The sequence below is a fragment of the Caretta caretta genome, chromosome 15 (genome assembly GCF_965140235.1).
Source record: "Caretta caretta isolate rCarCar2 chromosome 15, rCarCar1.hap1, whole genome shotgun sequence".
In the NCBI taxonomy this organism is placed as follows: domain Eukaryota; kingdom Metazoa; phylum Chordata; order Testudines; family Cheloniidae; genus Caretta; species Caretta caretta.
Genome location: NC_134220.1, coordinates 10,885,621 through 10,904,838, shown reverse-complemented (window position 1 = coordinate 10,904,838; position 19,218 = coordinate 10,885,621). Strand labels below are relative to the sequence as shown.

General features: G+C 48.9%; 1 protein-coding gene across 15 annotated transcripts in view; it reads left to right on the top strand.

The window, feature by feature from the left end:
- The first annotated feature begins 978 nt into the window (after positions 1–978).
- MSI1 (musashi RNA binding protein 1) overlaps positions 979–19,218 on the top strand; it is a 37,805-nt gene continuing 19,565 nt past the window's right edge. For 2 of the 15 annotated variants that reach the window (XM_048822116.2, XM_048822114.2), the window contains exons 1-6: positions 1,930–2,131; positions 2,607–2,647; positions 3,036–3,117; positions 3,236–3,320; positions 8,444–8,485; positions 10,290–10,382. In XM_048822116.2, coding sequence (XP_048678073.1) covers positions 2,073–2,131; positions 2,607–2,647; positions 3,036–3,117; positions 3,236–3,320; positions 8,444–8,485; positions 10,290–10,382 — 402 coding nt within the window. In that variant the 5' untranslated portion in view covers positions 1,930–2,072. Of the gene's footprint in view, positions 1,187–1,296; positions 1,643–1,929; positions 2,132–2,606; positions 2,648–3,035; positions 3,118–3,235; positions 3,321–4,725; positions 4,790–5,144; positions 5,169–5,436; positions 5,564–7,176; positions 7,202–8,443; positions 8,486–10,289; positions 10,383–19,218 lie in introns of those variants that run through there. The other 13 variants (XM_048822117.2, XM_048822115.2, XM_048822123.2 and 10 more) reach the window with 12 other exon arrangements.

Sequence of the window (19,218 nt, the reverse complement as noted above, 5' to 3'; positions counted from 1 at the left end):
GTGATCACTCAGAATCTGGTTGGATAGTGATAACAGTTGAGTAAAGTATCAGGATACAAGTACTACAGTGATGGGCACAAGTTACATGAATCTAGACAGAAAAAATATGTTGAGGGGGAAAAAGTTACACTAGTCTGTCTCCATTCTGGTGATCGAAAGGGGGTTAGATCGCTAATCAATCTTACTAAGCATGTACTAAGGAGACTGTGTGGTTAAGGGACTGTGCAAAGGCCTCTGTGAGGAATTCCTGAGTTCACGCACCAGCTCTGCCTGAACCTGACTATGGCCTTGGTAGTCACTTCACATCTGTGCCTCATTCCCTTATCTGTAAAATGGGGATAATGCTACCCATGGATTGAGAGGAGTCAATATAAGGTATCATTTAGTGCAGAGGTTCTTAACCAGTGGTCCGGGGCCCCCTGGGGGCCACGAGCAGGTTTCAGAGGGTCTGCCAAGCTGAGCTAGCATTACACTTGCTGAGGCCCATGGCAGAAAGCCAAACCCACACCACACGGCACTGAAGCCCAGGGCCCTGAGCCTGGCCACCTGAGGCTGAATCCTAAACAAGTTAGCTTTGCAGGGCCCCTGTGGTGTGGGGCCCTGGGCAATTGCCCTGCTTGCTCCCTCCTAGCTTTTATATGCAGAAAAACAGTTGTTGTGGCAGAGATGGGCTGTGGAGTTTTTAATTGCTTGTTGGGGGGTGAAGGAGGGGTAAGAAAAACGTTGAGAACCCCTGCTTTAGCTAATGCTTGTGGGATACTGGGGCTATGCAAGAGTACCACAGCCGGGGGGAGGGGGGGGGAAGAGAAGCAGTCTTGTTTAAATATGGTACATGCCACAACACGCAGATCCTGCTTCAGGCTATGTTTGTGTCACATGTTACTGTATGCAGTGTTGGTCCCATGATATTAAAGAGACAAGGTAGTTGAGGAAATATCTTTTATTGGATCAACTTCTGTAGGTGCAAGAAACCAGCTTTTGAGCTTACAGGGGGCTTTTCTTCAGGTCTGGGATACCTGTTATTGTTGTCAAATTGATTTAACCCTCTCAGACCAAACTTCTCCTCTGTGCCCTGGTGGATCAGGCTGGAGGTGATGTCCCAGGTGTGCAAGGCAGCCCTGGAGAGGAGTATGGCTCACATTCCTGCCCCACTCAAGCTCACGGGGGCATTTGGCCTCCATTCAGGGTAAGTGAAAGAAGCGCAAAGCCAAGTTTTAGGCAGACTAACAAAGCTAAACCCGGACGCGCATCTGAGCCAGCGGGGCTGCAGGGCTCTCCACAGAAGCCTCTCGGGGGCTTTCACAGCGCGCTTTCCTTTTGTGCCGCACGGTGCCATGTTTTCAAACGTGAGTGCCTAAAGTTAGGCCGCTCCAGCCCCGTTTTAAGCCCGCACGTTTGAACAGCCCCAACTGCAGCCAGCACTTGGGAGCTTGTTACGCGGCTTTCTTGGCAGAAATAGCTCCGCTCCACCGCTCTAGGACGCGCTGCCCGGTCCCCCAGAGCAGCGGAGACCCGCACGGTAGCACGCCAAAGCCAGACGCGACTCAGCACAAGCTTCCCGGGGCCAGCTCCAGGCCCCCTTTGTTTCTAGCTGCGCGCACCACGCTGCGTGAGCCCCAGCAGCCCCTCCATGGCGAGCCAGGTGAGAATCCTCCGGGCGCCGGCTACAGGCTCCCTCCCCCGGGGCTGGAGACGGGGGCCAGGTGGGGCGCGCACACCGCGGCTCCCGTCCCTGCTCTTCTCCTGGGCGGTACCAGCCGCGGACGGGTCGACTCCGCTGTACTTGCCTGGCCTGGGCGCGGCTCTGCCCGAGCCCCGCTCGCTGCCGTCCCCCCGGTGCAGGCGGCCAGGCAGGCAGCAGCCGGCCGGGTTTTATGCGCACGCCGGCTGCCCGCCCGCCGGGGGTGGGAGGAGCCGGGCAGGTTGTCCCCGCCGGGCCCTCCTCCCTCCCTCCCCGCCTGGCTGAGAGGGGTCGGGGGAGGGGGCAGCATGGCCTGTCCGTCCGGCCCCTTTTCCAGCGCTCATCTGCCCCGGGAGTGCGGCTCTGCGCCTCGCAGGGAGAAGAGGTCCGAATGGAGACAGAAGCCAGCCAGCCCGGCCTCGCCTCCCCGGACTCCCCGCACGATCCCTGGTACCGCTCCGCCCGCCGCGGCGGGGGGCGGGAGCCGGGGCCGGCAGCGCGCCTCTCCCGCCGGCTCCAGCCAGCTCCCCGCGAGCTCGTGGCCCGGACAGGCTCGGCGGTGGCGGCGGCCGCTGCCAACATGGCCGATCCCTGCGAGCTCGCCCCGCCGCCGGCCGCCGCCGGAGTCCGGACCCGAGCCCCCCCGCCCCGAGCCGGGCATAAGGCCACGCGCTGACCCCGGCACCCGGCAGCCCGCCCCGCCCCCCCGGGGGCCGCGCAGGGTCCCCCCCCCCCCCGCCCAGCCTGGGCAGCTCGTCCCGCATCCGCGGCGCGCCGGGTCCGCTCCCCCGCTGGAGCCGAGCAGCCCGCCCCGCCTGCTGCCCCCGCGCTGCTCCCCTCCCGCCGCCGGGCGGCCCGCCCCGGCCCGCCGGCCGCCCCCCGGCCCGCCGCGCTCCATTCACGGCTCTTTTTGTGTCTCCCGCAGCAAAATGTTCATCGGGGGACTGAGCTGGCAAACCACGCAAGGTGAGGCCCGCCGGGCAGGGGCCGCTCCCCGCGGCGCTCCCACTCCCCCGCGGGCCCCGGCCGAGCTCCGGACCGGGCACCTGCCACCCAAACTTTCCCAACTCCCCGGGCGGAGCGGGGTCGGGGCTCTGCTCCGCCCGGCCCGGGCTGTTATTCCGGGGGGGGAATCCGCTCTGTAGGGCTCCCTGGATGCCTCTTCCCGGGGAAGGGGGGGGAGCCGCGGCCGCCCCCGAACGCGCGTGTGGGGGGCGCGTCGCTCTTCGCCACCAGGGGTCGGCTCCGGGCCTGGGGCGCTTTCTCCGTGGGCCGGGCGGGGCGGCGCGGTGGGGAGGGAGCCCCGAGGGGCCGGCGCTAGGCAGGGGCCCATGGCCTTGTGTTTTGGTTGCAGAGGGCTTGCGGGAATACTTCAGCCAGTTCGGGGAGGTGAAGGAGTGTCTGGTGATGCGGGACCCGCTGACAAAGAGATCCAGGTGAGAAGACCAGCCCCTGCTCCTCCTTTGCTCCTCGCCAGAGCCGGGGCCCGACTTTAACCAACTTTCTCTCTTCTTTGCTCCTCCCCCCATCTCCTGCCTGGGATTCGGGGTGCAGGGGGTTCGGGTTCGTCACGTTCATGGACCAGGCCGGTGTGGACAAGGTTCTGGCCCAATCCAGACATGAACTGGACTCCAAGACGGTGAGGTTTCTTCTCCCATCTAAGGGGGTTCATTTGTCAACTGAGCCTCAGTGCTTAGAACACTGATTGATTGTGGTGTTTGATTCCCAATGAGGGGTTATAGACTATTGATTATTGATAAAGAATTATCCTGCCCTTCTGCATCCTGGTGATGGTTTGCTAACTGGCTGTTCTTCTGAGCTGTGGATGACCAAGTATGGATTGGTTTGTGAATGTTTGAATATTGATTATGAATCCCAGGTTATGATTTTTCATTCTGCCTACTGATTGCAAGAATCCCTTTCGAGAAACTGATGGTGGCACTTTGTGAGTTGAAAAGACTGAATATATTCAGGACTGCACAAGAAAAAGTGTGTCCATGTGAAACTAACAGTGTCTATGGGAGCAACTGCCCCGTAAGTGGAGAGGACATGCAGAGCCTCACGCTCTCATGTAAAAAGAAAAGGAGGACTTGTGGCACCTTAGAGACTAACCAGTTTATTTGAGCATAAGCTTTCTGCTGTAGCTCACGAAAGCTTATGCTCAAATAAATTGGTTTGTCTCTAAGGTGCCACAAGTACTCCTTCCCTCCATGATGGGCGCTTGACCCTTACAAAGAGCTAGGCCTGTTCTCTCTGGTGATGCTATAGACCAGTGGTTCTCAAACTTTTGTATTGGTGACCCCCTTCACACAGCAAGCCTCTGAGTGCGACCCCCTTTATAAATCAAAAACGCATTTTTTAAAATATTTAATACTATTATAAATGCTGGAGGTGAAGCAGGGTTTTGGGGTGGAGGCTGACAGCTTGCAACCCCCCATGTAATTACCTTGCAACTCCCTAATAGGTCATGACCCCCAGTTTGAGAACCCCTGTTATAGACCCATATCCCTTTGTGTTGAGGAGTTGTTGCCTCATGCTCTCTTATGGCTTCCCCAGGATACAAATTTGCAATGGCCATGAATTCCTGAAGTTTATTGTCTCCTAGTGTGCTCAGAAGGTGCCTCTGTGGGCCATCTTCTGCTCTTTGAGATATCAGTGGTGCCTCCATCCCCCAGGGTGGTACATCCGTTCTTGCAATTACAAGCTGTTCTAGCCACTTTGTGAACTTGTAGATAGTTTTTTAAAGAATCATTGGGTTTCTCAGCATAGACTGTCAGTTCCTGCACTGCAAGCCCTTGGCATCAGGGAGATATGTAGGATCTGTGTTTGGGGAGTGGGTGTTAGAGATCTTTTGTCTGAGTAGTTTTAGTGACTTTTGTGTTGTCAAATTCCTCTTTTGCTTAATATTGACCCAGGGGTGGGGATACAAGTGGTGGGGGCACATGGGGAAAAAAATAAGTTCCAGTTCCAGCCATGAACTAATTAAAAGTCCACATGTGTAACTTGAAGTCTAGTGAGGCAGTTCAGGCATCAGATTCTTTATCTGAGTTGAATAGAGAGAGCGGGAGAGAGAGAGACCCTTTCTTGAGGCTTACAGCATGAGCTGCGGTAAGATTTATGTCTGTTCCTGTTTAACTGCATGGATCGTTCCCTTTGATGTATACAGGACCTTCCTCCCCGTGGGAGCTCCTGGTTAAACCTATTCCAGCCGCCTCTGCAGTGTGCAGATTGCCAGGAGTCTTAAAAACCTCGTCCTCTTGTGAGAGTGGTGTAAAGTTAGTTTAGCTTTGGGGGAGGATTCTGATTAAATGTTTTGGGGTGGGGGCAGGCTTGTTTTATTTTATAGTCCGTATAAACATGGGGTCTGATGGTGAATCTGTGGGACTGGCCTAGCTCACTCTTGAAAAGTTTCTGAGTAACAGCTGTGTTAGTCTGTATTCGCAAAAAGAAAAGGAGTACTTGTGGCACCTTAGAGACTAACCAAAAGGTGAGTGATGGATGTTGATGGTGGCAGCAATCCCAAGAGCATTTCTGGGACAGAAGTGAGATGCAATCTATGGTCTCCATTCTTACCTGTCTAAACTAATGCTGCTTCTGGTCTTAAAGCAATTCTGCAATCCACTGGGTGGGCCCAGGAAAGGGAGGGGATGTGGAATGGGTAAGTGTGCTGAAGGAAAAGAGAAGGGACTTGTGGCGTAAAGAACATGTGGGGCTGGCCAGCCATTGAAATTCTCTGATGCATCTGGCTTGCTGATTGTATGCTGAGGAAGCAGGAAGAATGGTGGCAGTTTCTCTAAAGTCCTTTCTTTGTCAGGAACTTGGATTTTTTTTTCTTTTTTTCTCTCTCTTTTTAAAGTTTAAATCTGGGCTGAATGTTTTGGGGTATGTTGCCTGGTAATTGCTGGATTAGGATCTAAGACTGATCTATATGTGCAGTTCAGTGGCTCTCAATTCCCCTAAAACATGCTGATTTTGTAGTCCTGTTTGGAGCCTTAGATGTGTGGGGTTTTTTGTTTTGTTTTTTTCCCCCTCTTTAGTTGAAAGTCTCTGCTGTTAGTCATGGACTAAATGTCACCAACTCATCTGAATCCTAACTTAGGCTTTTATAAAACTTTGTGGGAAAAGGCCCAGCGTCCTGTAACTACACCCCATTCTCTGTTTTTGGTGTCTCCCGGTAAACAGCACTTGGTAGATAATGTCTGCCCAACTTGTTGCTTCATTGTTTTCTGATTCTTTCTATTGTAATTAATGTTGTTGGCCTGATTCTCTGGAGGAAACCTTGTGCCTTTCAGACTTCTCTTTGTTTGTAAGCTAGATAGCAGCCTACAGGGGTTATTTATGGAAATGCTTGATATGAGAGTTGGCTTTGCCGTCTCAAGGTAAAAGATTTGCGTGCCTTTGTAAAGCTGCAGACGACTGCTGCCTTCAGTTTCTCTATGTGCCCTAGAAACATTGATGTGTTAGAGGTTTTCTTGCTTGGGTTTTTTTTGCTTTTGCTGTTTTTATTTGTGTGTGTGTGTGAAAGGGGTACTGTAGGCATGTTCAGATTCACTATTAACAAATGTAACAAAGCTTGCACTAGAGATATGACAATTGTGCTTTTTTGAATCGCTTCAGATCCCAGCTAATGGATATAGATAACACAGATAATGATGTCAGCAAGTTAAATGTCGTTATATGAGCTTACATGGGAATTAAACAGTGTTACGTGGCCTGAAAAGTGGTAATGAAGGGCCCAGTTGTGCCCTTGTTTACACTTGTGAGGTCGGTGGGATTCCATGGATATAACCATGGGCACAATTTGTCCCTAAAGGTTAGTAACGTGAAATGAAAGTGACAAGTATTTAAATAACACCCCTAACCACTATCAGATACTGGTTACATTTTTTAGGACATTATCTGAGGAACTCTGAATTCCTTGTGTACAAATCTTTATCACATCCATGACTGACAGTGAAGTAAAACTCAACCAGATTATTGGCTTTAATACCAGGGATACAGGAAGTGATTACCACCACTTCTCCTTTAATTATGAAAATTCCTGTACTTGAGGAATAGCCCCCTTTTAGTACCTTGAGTCTTGTATTGAACGCTCTCTCCTCTGTGCACCTTCAGTTACGTGTCTGCAGTTGGTTGGTTAGGCCTCAGTTTACCAGCAACAGTAGATAGTTGTGCAGAAGAATTTGTGAAATTACTGCCTGCCCCCTCTAGCCAGGTGGATACGTTATCTCTACCCAGTTTATCACGCTCAGGGTAATGAAAAAATGAGGCCTGGGCTTAACTTTGCTGTGTATGAAAGCATCTTCTTGGCAGGAGCTGAATGACACTGGCTGAGAACTAAAAGACAGTAGATTATTGTTTTTGCTTATTATCTGCCATCGGCCTCTTGGTCTCCTGCCGTCCTCTGTCCTCAGAATTCACTGAGGATTTCTGCACTAGCCAGAAAGCCAGAGGATTGGATTGGGAGGAAGGGGGAGGAGAAGGAAAGGTGCTCAGATGTCCCTATGAGGCACCAAGAGGGTATGTTGCTGTGTTTGGCGGTCATAAGGGGAGGTTTATTTATGTTCTTCACTTTTGCCTCTGTATACTTATACGCTGAGTTTATTTATGTTCTAGGTTGTGAATCAGGATGGAGGTGGGAAGGCAGAGGGGAGTGATCTGAAGAGGTACTGAGCTTTGGGTTCTGTCTGACAAATGAAAGGATGAACGAAGGGAGAAAAGCCAGGCTGGAAAGTAGAACAATAGCAGTGAGAGGAGCTGGAGAGGTGCAGTTTCCTTGCGGGCTGTTTGAGCTGCTGGGCTAATGGGACAAACTTCTCAGCTCCTCTCCTAGCTACAGACTTTCCAGCTGTGGGCTGAACAGACCCTCCTTTAGTACAGGGCTCTCTAAGGTCATTTGTAGATTTGGATCATTTCTAATGTAAAGGTGACATCACAAGAGTTGCTGTGTGTGCATTATAGTGGGTGTTTCGTTTTCAGTGCATTAGTATTTTCCTAGTTTAAGTTGTGGTGGTGGTAAGAATAGTGCAGCCATGCGTTCATCCATTGCTGACCCTAGCAGAATGTGCACCATCTGAATATTGGTGCTGAGATAAAGGCACTCTAGTGGACAGCAGGTTTAGTAATACACCAAACAGATAGGCGTATCTAGCACAGTAGGATGATTGGAACTGATTCTTTTTATTGCACAGCATACAACCTGCAGAAGGGGCAGCAGTATACTGTGTGATTTGATGACAGGAGTCTGTATTGCAACTTTCTGTCCTTGGGACTCTTCAGTTTAGTTCACATCTTCCCTTCTCATGTGAATCCATGCTTTTGGGGCTGAAGTTCTTAGCTTTTTATGTGCAGACTGTTTCCTGCTTCACTATTAACCAGGTGAGCTCTGTACCCTTAGCCAGAGTGAAGGGGAGAATAAAGTACTTTAATATGACATTGTTGGTACAGGGTGGTCAAGGTGGAGTCTGAACAATGAGGACTGGCTAACAGAGACTGCTAATCCCAGCCTGTGGTGTTCCATCTTGTGCTGAACGGCTGCTGCTCACATTCAGATGGAACATTGCATGCTGGGAACTGTAGTCTCCAGGGATCACACCTCTATTAGAAGATAAAGTTGTCTGCAGTCTACTTTATGCTCATTAGGTGTCTTCCTTGGGTCTGGCAAACTATCACTTGAGCAAAGTTTGTGGAGAGCCTACTTTAATTGCCTACATTTCATGTATTATATGTTCACCTGCTCTCTCTCTCCCATGTCTCTTTCAGATCGACCCAAAAGTAGCATTCCCCCGCCGAGCACAGCCCAAGGTAGGTAGCATGTGCAGCCTTTACAAATTGAAAAGGTGCAACTCAAGGAACTTAAATCCTCTTTGTGCCTTTGTCCAGAGGATGCTGGAAGGACATCTTGGTGCACCCGCCAGCACTGGTCCTTAAGGCTTTGATGATTGATACTCAGGCTTAGTTCCTACCTTAATGATGACCTTTGGTGCTCCACCTCCAGACTTGCATTCTGTTGTGCATGGTCTAGCTCACTAGGGAGCTTTGGGATGCTCTTGTGATTGTCAGTGTGGGGTTGGAATAGCCCAAGCTCTACTCCACTACGGTTAGAGTGTGCTTCATGAGTGGAGCTGATGAAATGCAGAAGTCTGCTCAAGAACACAGCACCTTCTGCTCTTTGGTAGCCTGTATCTGGAACCTGAGGGCCTGCAAGAAACATGAAGTAGTTCCAATCTGTGGCAGGAGACATGTAGGATGGACTGGGGAGAGGTGTGGGAGAAAGAACTTCATTTTGTGGAAAGTCAGGGTGCACACCAGCACTAGAAAGGCCAGAGAGAGAAGGACATTGGGCTTGACCTGCACCAGGAAGGTGGGCGCTCGATGGAAGCCAGCAGCTGTGGAGGTTCTACTAGATGCTCAATGAGAAACTTTTAACTGCAGAGTGAAGAGCAAATTGGCAATTTGCCTTCAAAGTAGAATGCAGATTTGGGGGGGGGGTCTCACTTAACTGGGCTGGAGGACGAGAGCCTACAATCTCACCCCAAGTACTGCAGGGGGAGAACGGGCTGATGAGGGAGAGAATTGCAGAGTGGAAGAAGAGAATGATGTGGGGAGGAAAGCACAAGGGATCAGAAGCAGAGAACAATTAGTGAACAGGTATCCTGAGTAACGAGCCAGGAAGCACATGGTAGGAATTGGGTTAATTCCATTAAGCAGTTTGGTGACAGAAGGTGCTTTAGTGTTAGAACAGGCTGCTCTCCAAGCCTGGAATTGCTGCGGATTAGCCCCATGCTCCTTGGGGTTATTAGGACCATGTGTTCCTGCTGGAGCAGGGGTGTGGCCAAGGGGCTGAGGGGAGGATGCAGCTGGAGCATCAGTTCAAAGGACACCAGTGTGCTTCATCCTAGCAGCCATCGCCCCCCTCAGTTATTCCTCCTCAGTCTGCTGTGGCTGGGGGAAGAGAAAGGGGAGGGTTTCTTCCTTTGCCTCCTCCCAAATGCACAAGAAAGCTTAACTGGGCATTTCCTCTGGCTCCTTAAACCTGATGGCTTCACATCGCAGCATCATAGCCATGCTCTGCTTTCCCATTTCAGGGAAACTGCAGGGTGGGAGGGTGAGCTGGGGATTGGCAGGGTGACAGCAGTGCCCCATGTGAGTGACGGGAGGGTAGGGAAGGAGATGGCAGCACTCTGTGAAAGTGGGTGACTGAACGATTAGTGGGGGAAAGACTTTAATATGCTGTACCCGTCCCCAGGGGGTTAGATGGGAGATTAGTGGCCGTGCCCTGGCAAGTCCCACGGGCAGTGAGTGAGCTTGTGCATGCTGGGGGCTAGGGAGGGAAAGGGTAGGAGACAGCAATATGGCGCATGCTTGGGTGAGTCTGAGATTGCACTTGAGTGATGGAGTTTCACAGGATGAAATTTCTGGGGCCTGAAACATGTCCTTCAGTAGATACAGTGTTTCGTTAGGGGACTCTGTCCCACTGGTGCGGGCAGTCTCCCAGTGGGATACAGTGCACTACATGCTCTTCAGCTCACAAATGAGGTTTTGGAGACAGATCTTGTTCTCTGCTAACTCTGTTTCTCCTATGAATCCCTGTCCTTCCCTTTCCCAGATGGTAACGCGGACGAAGAAGATATTTGTGGGGGGTCTCTCTGTGAACACTACCGTGGAGGATGTGAAACAGTATTTTGAGCAGTTTGGGAAGGTAAGTCTGATGGGTGAAGATGGATCAGGTTATCTCTTTGCTGGGCAGGAAGGGGTGCTTCCTGGTGATCAGGTAAACCACAGGTCAGCAGAAGGTTTGGGTGGCTGGAATTTTCATGCAGGGGGTTGTGGCCAGATGTGCCTGGCCTGTAATGATTTTGAACAGAAGCCCCTTGCTTGCTCATGGAGAAGATGGAACCTGAGAGAGGGGAGACTGCGTGCTCTGCCCCCTCCCCTGAATCTCTCCGGAGATGCCTCTGAGGCTTTGGAGTCCCATAGTCTCATGGTTAAGGTGTTTGAAAGCCATTCAAACCCTAGATCTGAACACACCTGAACTAAGGAGATGTTCTGATCAAGAACCAAACTGTGTAGCTGTGGCTCGTTTTTGATTCTCAGCCTCATGGCTGACCCCTTTGTAACTTTCGGTTAAAAAGAAATCTTTTGGGCTGAAACTTCTCTTGCTGAGTCTTGGGCCAGAAGTGACATTTTTAGGAAGCTGGAAGAAAATCTGGCAAGCAAGCTGCCCAAAGCTCCAGGTGGTTCTGCATTTTATGATAGCTGTTTTATGTCAGCTGATCATTCAAAACCAGATGGGCTCCTCTAACTCCAATTCAGTCAGTCCTCAATGAGCACATGTGCCTGTCACATGCTGGAAAACAAGTGGGGTAGAATTTGAAGTGATAAAGATCTTAGCCTGTTATGCACTGGGAAGGGTGAGCATTTTGTGGTGTAATAGGTGCTGTATAATGTTACCACTTTCACCTTAATGGATCCTTAAAGCACTTTATGCACTTAAGAAATAATGCAAGTTATTACAGATAGGGATTGCTTTGGTCTACTGCTGATATGCCACCGCTTCTGGGGTGGAGCACAGTAACTGTTTAATTATCAGTGCACAAAACCATTGCACAGTTGTTTAGGACAGGACTTGAAGGACACCATAGCCAATTAGAACTTCTTGGGGATTTTAGGGAGGTAGAATGTAATTATCTATATTGGAATCTTGCTAGGACACTGTGATTAGCACCCTAATTTTTGCAGAAAGTGCCATGAAATGCTGACCATGACAGATGAGGACTTCAGTATCTGTGTCTCTTCTGAAAGAGGGCACCAGCAGCAGCCCAGAGGAGGGCATAAGATGGTTTTATGGTGTGTGAATGCCTTAACGTTTGGAGAGAAGAAAATGGGTTGGAAAAGAGTATCCTCACCAATTGGCTGTGTCATATCAATGTAGCTTTCAGGAATTCTTTGTCACCTATAAAGTTAGGTGGTTCTACTTGGAGTGGTGTTGTCTGGTATCTGTGTTTTGTCTTATAGAATGATTGATACGTGCATCTTGGGATGAACAAAATATACATCACAGTAACTTGCAGCTGCTTAATGCTTCCAATCAATCTTGGGAGAAAGGGGAAGTGTTCAGTGCTCTGGGAATCAATATACACATTAGTCACTTCTTTACATTTTTTCTGTCTTCTACCACAGAAAGTAAATGTGCTGTATCCGTATGTCCTGTTCCATGGTAATGTCTCCAGAGCGCAATTGCAGGAGTCATGAGTCTGCTCAATGGCCACAGAACTGTTTTGATCGGTAGTGGAAAGTCAGGGGCACGCTCCTCTCTTAGCCTTAAGTTCCATAGAGCACAAATACCCTGCATCTAGTAACCGTCCCTCTGCCTTCCAAACAGTGTCACAGAACCAACCTCTCCCTTCAGTCATGTAAGACACACAGCATTTGTACTTTTATAATTAGTTTTAGGAATGCATACTTCTCCTTTCTAATTTCTTGACTGTTTTGTCAGGGTTTGCCCAAGAGAGAGAACGCTACCAGAAAGACTGGCTTTAAATAATGCTCCTCTTGTCCTATGTTTCCTACTCCATAAAAGCACGAAAAGTGCCTTTCATGCCTGGGGGAAATGCTGTGATGGCTTGTAAGGGGCCCTTCTAAAAGGACCCAAAAAGAAAACAGCAGAACTTTTTGCTGCCATAGGCTTTGGAGGTGCAGTATTCTAGGAGACCTTCTGTGGAGGAGTGTCTAGGGCTGTGTAATGTGTCTTTGAAATCTCCCTTAGAGTGGAAGCCAAGAGAGAGAACACAGGCAGAAAGAGAATGTCCAAAATTAAAAGATGCCCCACAAGGAACTGCTCAGTTTGGTTCCCCCAGCTAAGGCTCCAGGTTCCTTAGACAGGCCTGGAAGGAGAGTTCAGTAAGCCTCATAGCAAAAAGGAGGAGTGCTCCAGAAAGCATCCTGCAGTTAGATCTAGGTTAACTCTGATGTAATTTGCCTGCTTGGATCGTAGGAGTTTCTCACAAGGAAGGACCTCTTAGATCTGGGTTGATTGGAATGATCCTCTGCTTCGGAGCATCATTTTGATTCACCTGGCCACTCCAACAGAAATACACACCCTCAGAGCTCCGGTGCGAGGGATGTCCCCATTCTCCGTGCCAAGCCCCAGCTGCTTCTCCCCAGTGGGATCATTTCCGGAGAGGCTCTCTCCAAAATGGTCTTCCTCCAGCCATGTGTGGATGACTCCTTGGTGTTGTGGTTCTGAGGCAAGTCTGTGCCACCCTCCGGTCTGGGGGGCTCTCTGCTCCCATGAGATCTGAGTTCAGTATGGTATGATATCCAGGTCTATGAAAAGACTGTTCTGTACCAGTCAGCTATGGTTCTTCCTCATGGGGAGCCTCATTTTAATACAGCGACATCTTTGGAACCTTGTCACCTTGGAGAGCCCAGTTAAAGAGTTACCCAGGATCTCCTCGTTAGGGGTATCTACCCCTTGTTGTGTCTGGCCCTGTGGTCCTCCCGCATCTGTGATTTCTTTAGTGTAAGGAATTGAGGAGACCTAGATCTCCTCTTCTGCAGGAAGTCTCCTCCAAAGAAGGCAGTCTCCTTAGGGACTACCTGACCTCTCTCTGACTCCACATCCAGTAGCACTGCTGATCCACAGGACATTGGTACTCTGAGAGGCAGGAACTGGTGAGGACTATCCTCTAAGGTGCCCGTGGTACCTTAGCAACTGATGAGACTGCCATGACTACTCCTTTCCCTCCTCTGTGTGACCCCAGAGCCTCCCAGGATTTGGCAGGCACCATCTGGGCTCTGCGCCTTGATTTGTCAGACTCCTAGATCCTTCTACCAGTTCCCAGGGAAAGATTTGGATTGTTTTTCCAGAATCCTACCCCAAGTTCAATTGTGATTTCAGCTGCAAGTGAAATATTTAAAGCTGGGAAGTTGTCATCTACTTCTGGGGACCAGAGGCTCAAACAACTGAATGTGTTAAGGTGGAAGGTTAACTGCTAGACAAGCCTGACACAACAAGCCTAGGAATGTGGTAGATTCTCTGTCACTTTAAATCTTCAAATCAAGATGGAGTGTCAGTCTAAAAGATGTGCTCTAACTCAGCCAGAAGACATGGGCATGATGCAGGAATTACTAGGTGAAATCCTATGGCCTGTGTTATGCAGAAAGTCAGGCTAGATTATCACAGTGGTTTCCCTGGTCTTAAAATCTATGAACTGCCAGCTGCCAAGGTAGCTATTGCCAGATATAAGTTTCCTGCCTAATCAAAGGCAGGATCTTGAGCTCAGCACATTTGTGAGCAGAAAAATGGAAAAACAATTTAATGAGCAAATTTGAAATTTGTGTTGCTGGGTTTGAAATGGAACCACTTTCCATTTTGATCACAATTTTTTTTTTTAATTTCAAATCTTTGAAAAAAAAATTGTTGCCACGGAGAACAAGTATATGAATGTTTTGTTTTTGTTTTTGTAAACTTCTCTGACCTTTGGAAAAGAAAAAATGAAAAAGTGCACGTAGGGAAAATACTAGCCATTGCTCAAGAATTAAGGGGAAAATGGAGGGAAAGGGTAAAAACAACCCCCCGAAACTTCAAATGTTTGGGGGTTTTTTACAAAAAACTGGAAGATTAAAAATCAATATTAAAAAAGCTTTTCCTTTCAAAGAGAGGCCATTTTTGTTTTTTATTTTTAAAATGCTGTGAATGAAAAATGTTGACCAGCTCTCTTTATGAGAAGATACAGGGATGTGTGGTATTGTTTAAGGAAGGCCAGGTGTCTAAGCATACTCCCAAAGCGTCCGTTGATGTCTCAGACAGCACTATACTAGGACTTTGAACATGCTTGGGTCCCTTAAGAAACGCTCTTGGCTCCAAAACTCTCCTCTCCACCAAGATGCAAGTCAAGGTCATGGACCTGCCTTTTAAAGGAACCAATCTTTCCGCTCTGGGACGGAGGTTCTGGAAAGGATTAAGGTCACAAAGTCCATGGAGATGTCTCTGGGCTTGAGTCAGCTTTTATTTGCAGGAAATAGTTTAGATTTCACAAGGGACAATTTCAACAGTCCTTCCTGGAATCAGACTACCAGCAGTAGGGCTAGACGGTCTTTTTTAAAGTGAAATTTAAAAAAAGAAACCATCAGAGGAGGAAAATATCTTCCACCTCAGCCGGAGCTGGTGCTGCGTCTAGTTCAGCAAGTGTGAGTGTGCCCCAGAGAACCCCAGAGCAACTTTGGAGGACCCAGATCCTGAACTTCTTCCTCTTTTACCTCAGCCCTTGGGAACAACTCCCTTTTTTATTTTTAAAGGCATCTGAGTAATTTGTTTGGCTTGCTGAGCCCTAAAGCTCACTGTATGGGGGTACTTCTTCCCATTCATGACAATGAGAAAGCTCAAGCCCCCTTTCTTTTTCAGGGAGCCTTCTGATGAGGATGAGCTCTTGGCCCTGTTAAACTAGAACCATAGAAGTGTTGTTTCCTTTTCTCAAGAAGGAATGGCGGTCTGCACCCAATTCTAGAAATTGGAATGACTGAGCAATTACATAAGGAAAATCCAATTCTGCAAGGTTTTCTCCTGAGAGATTAATCCTGACTCCTAACCCTCCAGGCTGGTTTGAGGCCCTTGACCTTCACAATGATTACTTTCACATTTTGGTAAGGAAAAAGCACAGGAAGTACCTCAGAGGTTTGTGGTAGACAATTACCAATTAGTACAAGGTACTCAACCCTTCAGGCTGGTTATAGCCCCCAGAGTGTTCACCAGATCCATGGAGGTGGCTGTGACTTGTCTATGTTGCTTGCGCCTGCAGGGGTATCCATAGCTAGATGACTTGCTTATGAGAGCTCGGTCTTTCAGTGAGGTGGCCCATATCTTGTGCTCCCTCTATATATCTCCCAGTCTGAGGGTAAACAAGGAAAAATCTACCTTGGTCCAGCCTGGGTTTTCACCTTCATAGTGGCCACCTTAAATTCTACAAGGGTTCTAGCTTGTCCATCACAGGGCAGGTTTTGAGATCTCATCCAGGCAGCGAACCTAGCCAGGTCCAGGCTAGAAGACCCTGTGAGATTTTATCTTTAGGTGTTGGGCCAGATAACTGCCTGCACCTTTGTGTTACACGCACATGCACGTCCATTAGAAGGCCAGGGAAGTGACCCTTGCAAGGGTAGTTGAATCCTGTACAAACTAGTAGTTCACAGCTGGGAAATGAGTGTTCCCCACTCCCCTAATCAAAAACTCTAGTGGACACTGCTGGAGAATGTCTTAAAAATAATGTCCTTCTCCCCTGCTCATGATAGGCATGATTTCCTTTGCCCTAGGTTGGGAGAGCACAATTAGGATCCTTAATTGTCCACAGTCCACTTCAGGGATCAAAACTCTACATAAACTTACTACAGCAGAGGCTCGTCAGACTTGCTTTCAAATCCTTTCTTCCACAGATCAAAGGGCAACTGATGCAAATTTTTATTCACAACATGGTCGCAATTTACATCCTGAACAGATGGGGGGGAATTTGATCACCTCCATTGTGTCAGCAGGCAACTTGTCTTGTGGCAATGCTACATCTGGAACAAAGGGATTCCCTTTACTCTGCATCTGGCAAGCATGGCACCAAAGATGCTACAGCCAATGACCTAAGTCAGAAAAGCGCAGATCAGTATGAATGGTCATTCAGACTCTTGGTGGTTCATCTGATATTTGCCAGGTGTCCAAGGATCTGCTCAAGAGCAGGCAGGCACAGGATGTCTATCAGCCCCCTTTCATTTACACTGGGGGAAAGGGACTCCTGTTCTCACTTTTGTCATCCCCAGAGCCGTGAGAAAGTTTCAGCAGGACCGAGCCAGGGTGGTGGTCTTAGCACTGGCATGGGCACAACACATCTACTTTTGGGAGTTTCTGTCCCCGGGCATGGATCAAGCAACCATTTACTGCTCCCCTAAATCAAGCTGTGTTGTCCCAGCAGTTTGGTTGGTTAGGACACCAGGACCTCATGTCATTTCGCCTGATAGCATGGCTGTTAGGTTTCCAGTTCATCATGATTTACTATTTCCTGTTCCGTCTCTTCCTGAAGGTCTCATTCTTAGCAGCCATCACTCCTTTTACTATTTTCTAAAAAGATACGGTAGTATCTCTTCAAATGAACATGGGTCAGCTGATCTGCTGTTCATGGGGAAGCCTTCTCCACTTCTGCCTTCAAAGTTCTTATTTGCAACTTTCATCAAGATGTCCACCTGCAGAAGCTCACTCCAAAACTTTACTGGATTTTCCTCTGAATCAGTCTGCCCATTCCTCCCCAAAGCCCCAGGACTGTATTAGTCCCATCAGTTCTTTTTTAAACTCAGTTTACTAAGTAATTGAAAAGGTTAGACTGTTTGTGGCCTTTTGAGGGAAAACCTGGAGGCCAAGGCCTATCTGCTCAAAGGCTATCTACATGGATAATACTGTACATTCAGTCTAGTGAACTGGTTAACATCCCTCTGCCTAAACGTCTCAGGGCCTACTGAGGGCAGCTTCAGTGCCACTTGTCCATCTGTGAAATCTGTAGGTTGCTCTCAGTACTGCAGCAAGATCAAAGGCCGACTTTGGGAGGGAAGAGCTTCAATTCCTGGTCAGCTAACAGAGCTCCTTAGCCCGTTTCCTCAGGGAGGACACTGCTAGTAAAACTGCTTAAAGTAGGGCTCAGCAGTATCAATGCCATGAAGGACTAAGCACCCTCCCAGCAAGATGAGAAGTCAGTACCTGTGTCCCCAGATTTTTCGGGTGCCCTACGCAGCCGTGTATGCTACATATGCCTAATGATGCCCCTGTCCCTGAATGTATTTCCTCCACAGAGCCACATTGTTCCTCCCTCCTCCCCATCGATTTGGTGCCCAACTCCAGATAAGGTTTCTGAAGGAGCTGGGGGGCTGCTAATGAGGGGGGATCATTATACCCTCTGTCTATAGAATGTGGGACTCGGGGAACATGCATACGCCCCCTAACTACCAAGTAGTGCTCAAAAAGTCCCATTGCCATGTGATTCCTGTGGCTGAGCTCTGTGGAGGCAATCCATTTGGAGTTGATAAGTTAACCTTTTCCTTCCCCTGACACGGCTGAGCCTAGTGGTTGAACAAGGAGGAAGACATTCTCTCATAGCTATAGAAGAAACATAGGCCTTGAACTTCTAACCTCAGATGTTGGACAGCTACAGCCTTGACCACTAAGCTAAACACTCATCTGCTGTGTTTCAACAATTAAAACAACTATTTATGTAAGAGGGAGAAACAAGACAATTCACCCAGCAAAACTTTTGTTAATGCCCAGTTACTATTGTATGTTCTGTCCACTCCCCATTACAAGTGCATTGCAACTATATTGTTGGAACTGTAAATGCTATTTTAAAAAATCAGAACATTCTGAAGTTAATTTTCATCATGTTCCAGTATCCCTGCCCACCTTCCCGACGTGGGGTGGAGATCACACCCTGCATTCCTGTTCCCACTGGGCAACCTCTCCCTTTCTCAGTACAAGCTCAAAATGTTTCTCTGTCTTTACACCTCTCAGCGCACAGACCAAAGAATCCCCACATACCCATTGCAAACCACTTTTAACTCTGTCCCTTTCTTCGTGGCCAACGTATTCTGTGCCATCCCCCACACCACCCTGTCCCCAGTCCCCTCTTCACATCCCTACCTATCCTCAGCATACAGAGTGGAGATCCTTTCTCTCCCTCATGCGTACACTGAAACACCCCCCTCTCCAACCCTTTCTCACATCTCCTCAATAGAGAGTTGAGACCCCCGCCCAAGATGGGTTCCGCCCAGCCATGTGGTCCATGGGCAGGATTACAGAATGAAATAATTTATCCTAATGCATATGCACAAGAGGGCGGGCAGAGTTGATATGGCAATAGGGTGGTGGGGGTGTGGTCTCTGGCCTGTGTATGGAGTGGGGGCAGGGACAGGATTCAAGTTGGTGTTGGAGCCTTAACTGAGAATTTGCTACCAGACTTGAAATTCTTAACTATAACATTTTTATAATGGGTAGTTTTTGTGAAGGGAGTAGAATACATTCGCAGCTTCATTTGTGCACTGCAATGCTTTTTGTTGGGGCGGAGGGGGTTTGAATTTCAACAGGATTTTGTTTTACAGAGAATAAGGCAGCAAAGCCCTCTCTGGGCTGTGCTTGTTTGTTTTAGTTTTGCTGGTTGTGTGCATGAGCGAGGGAAATCTGGGGTAACTCTGCTCCTGTTCAGCCCAACACTCTCTCTGTGAAATTGGCAGAAATCGGGGTGGCTCTGTCCTCTAAATGACCCCGTTGGGGGGGGAGCTCTGGGGAGGTTCTGTGCTCCCCTTCCTCCTCCTCCTCCTCCACTTATTTTTGTGAGATTGGGGGAGATTTGTGCATCCCTCCCCTTTGATGAGAAGAGAGGGGGGTGGCTCATTGCTACTTCCCTCTTTGGGCAAGCTTATGTTGGAATATGGGTGGGTGGGGGTGTTGGGCAGCCCCTCATCTGGGGGGATGGGGCTTTTGGAGGCCGGTCGTGGGGTATGGTCATAGATGGGGG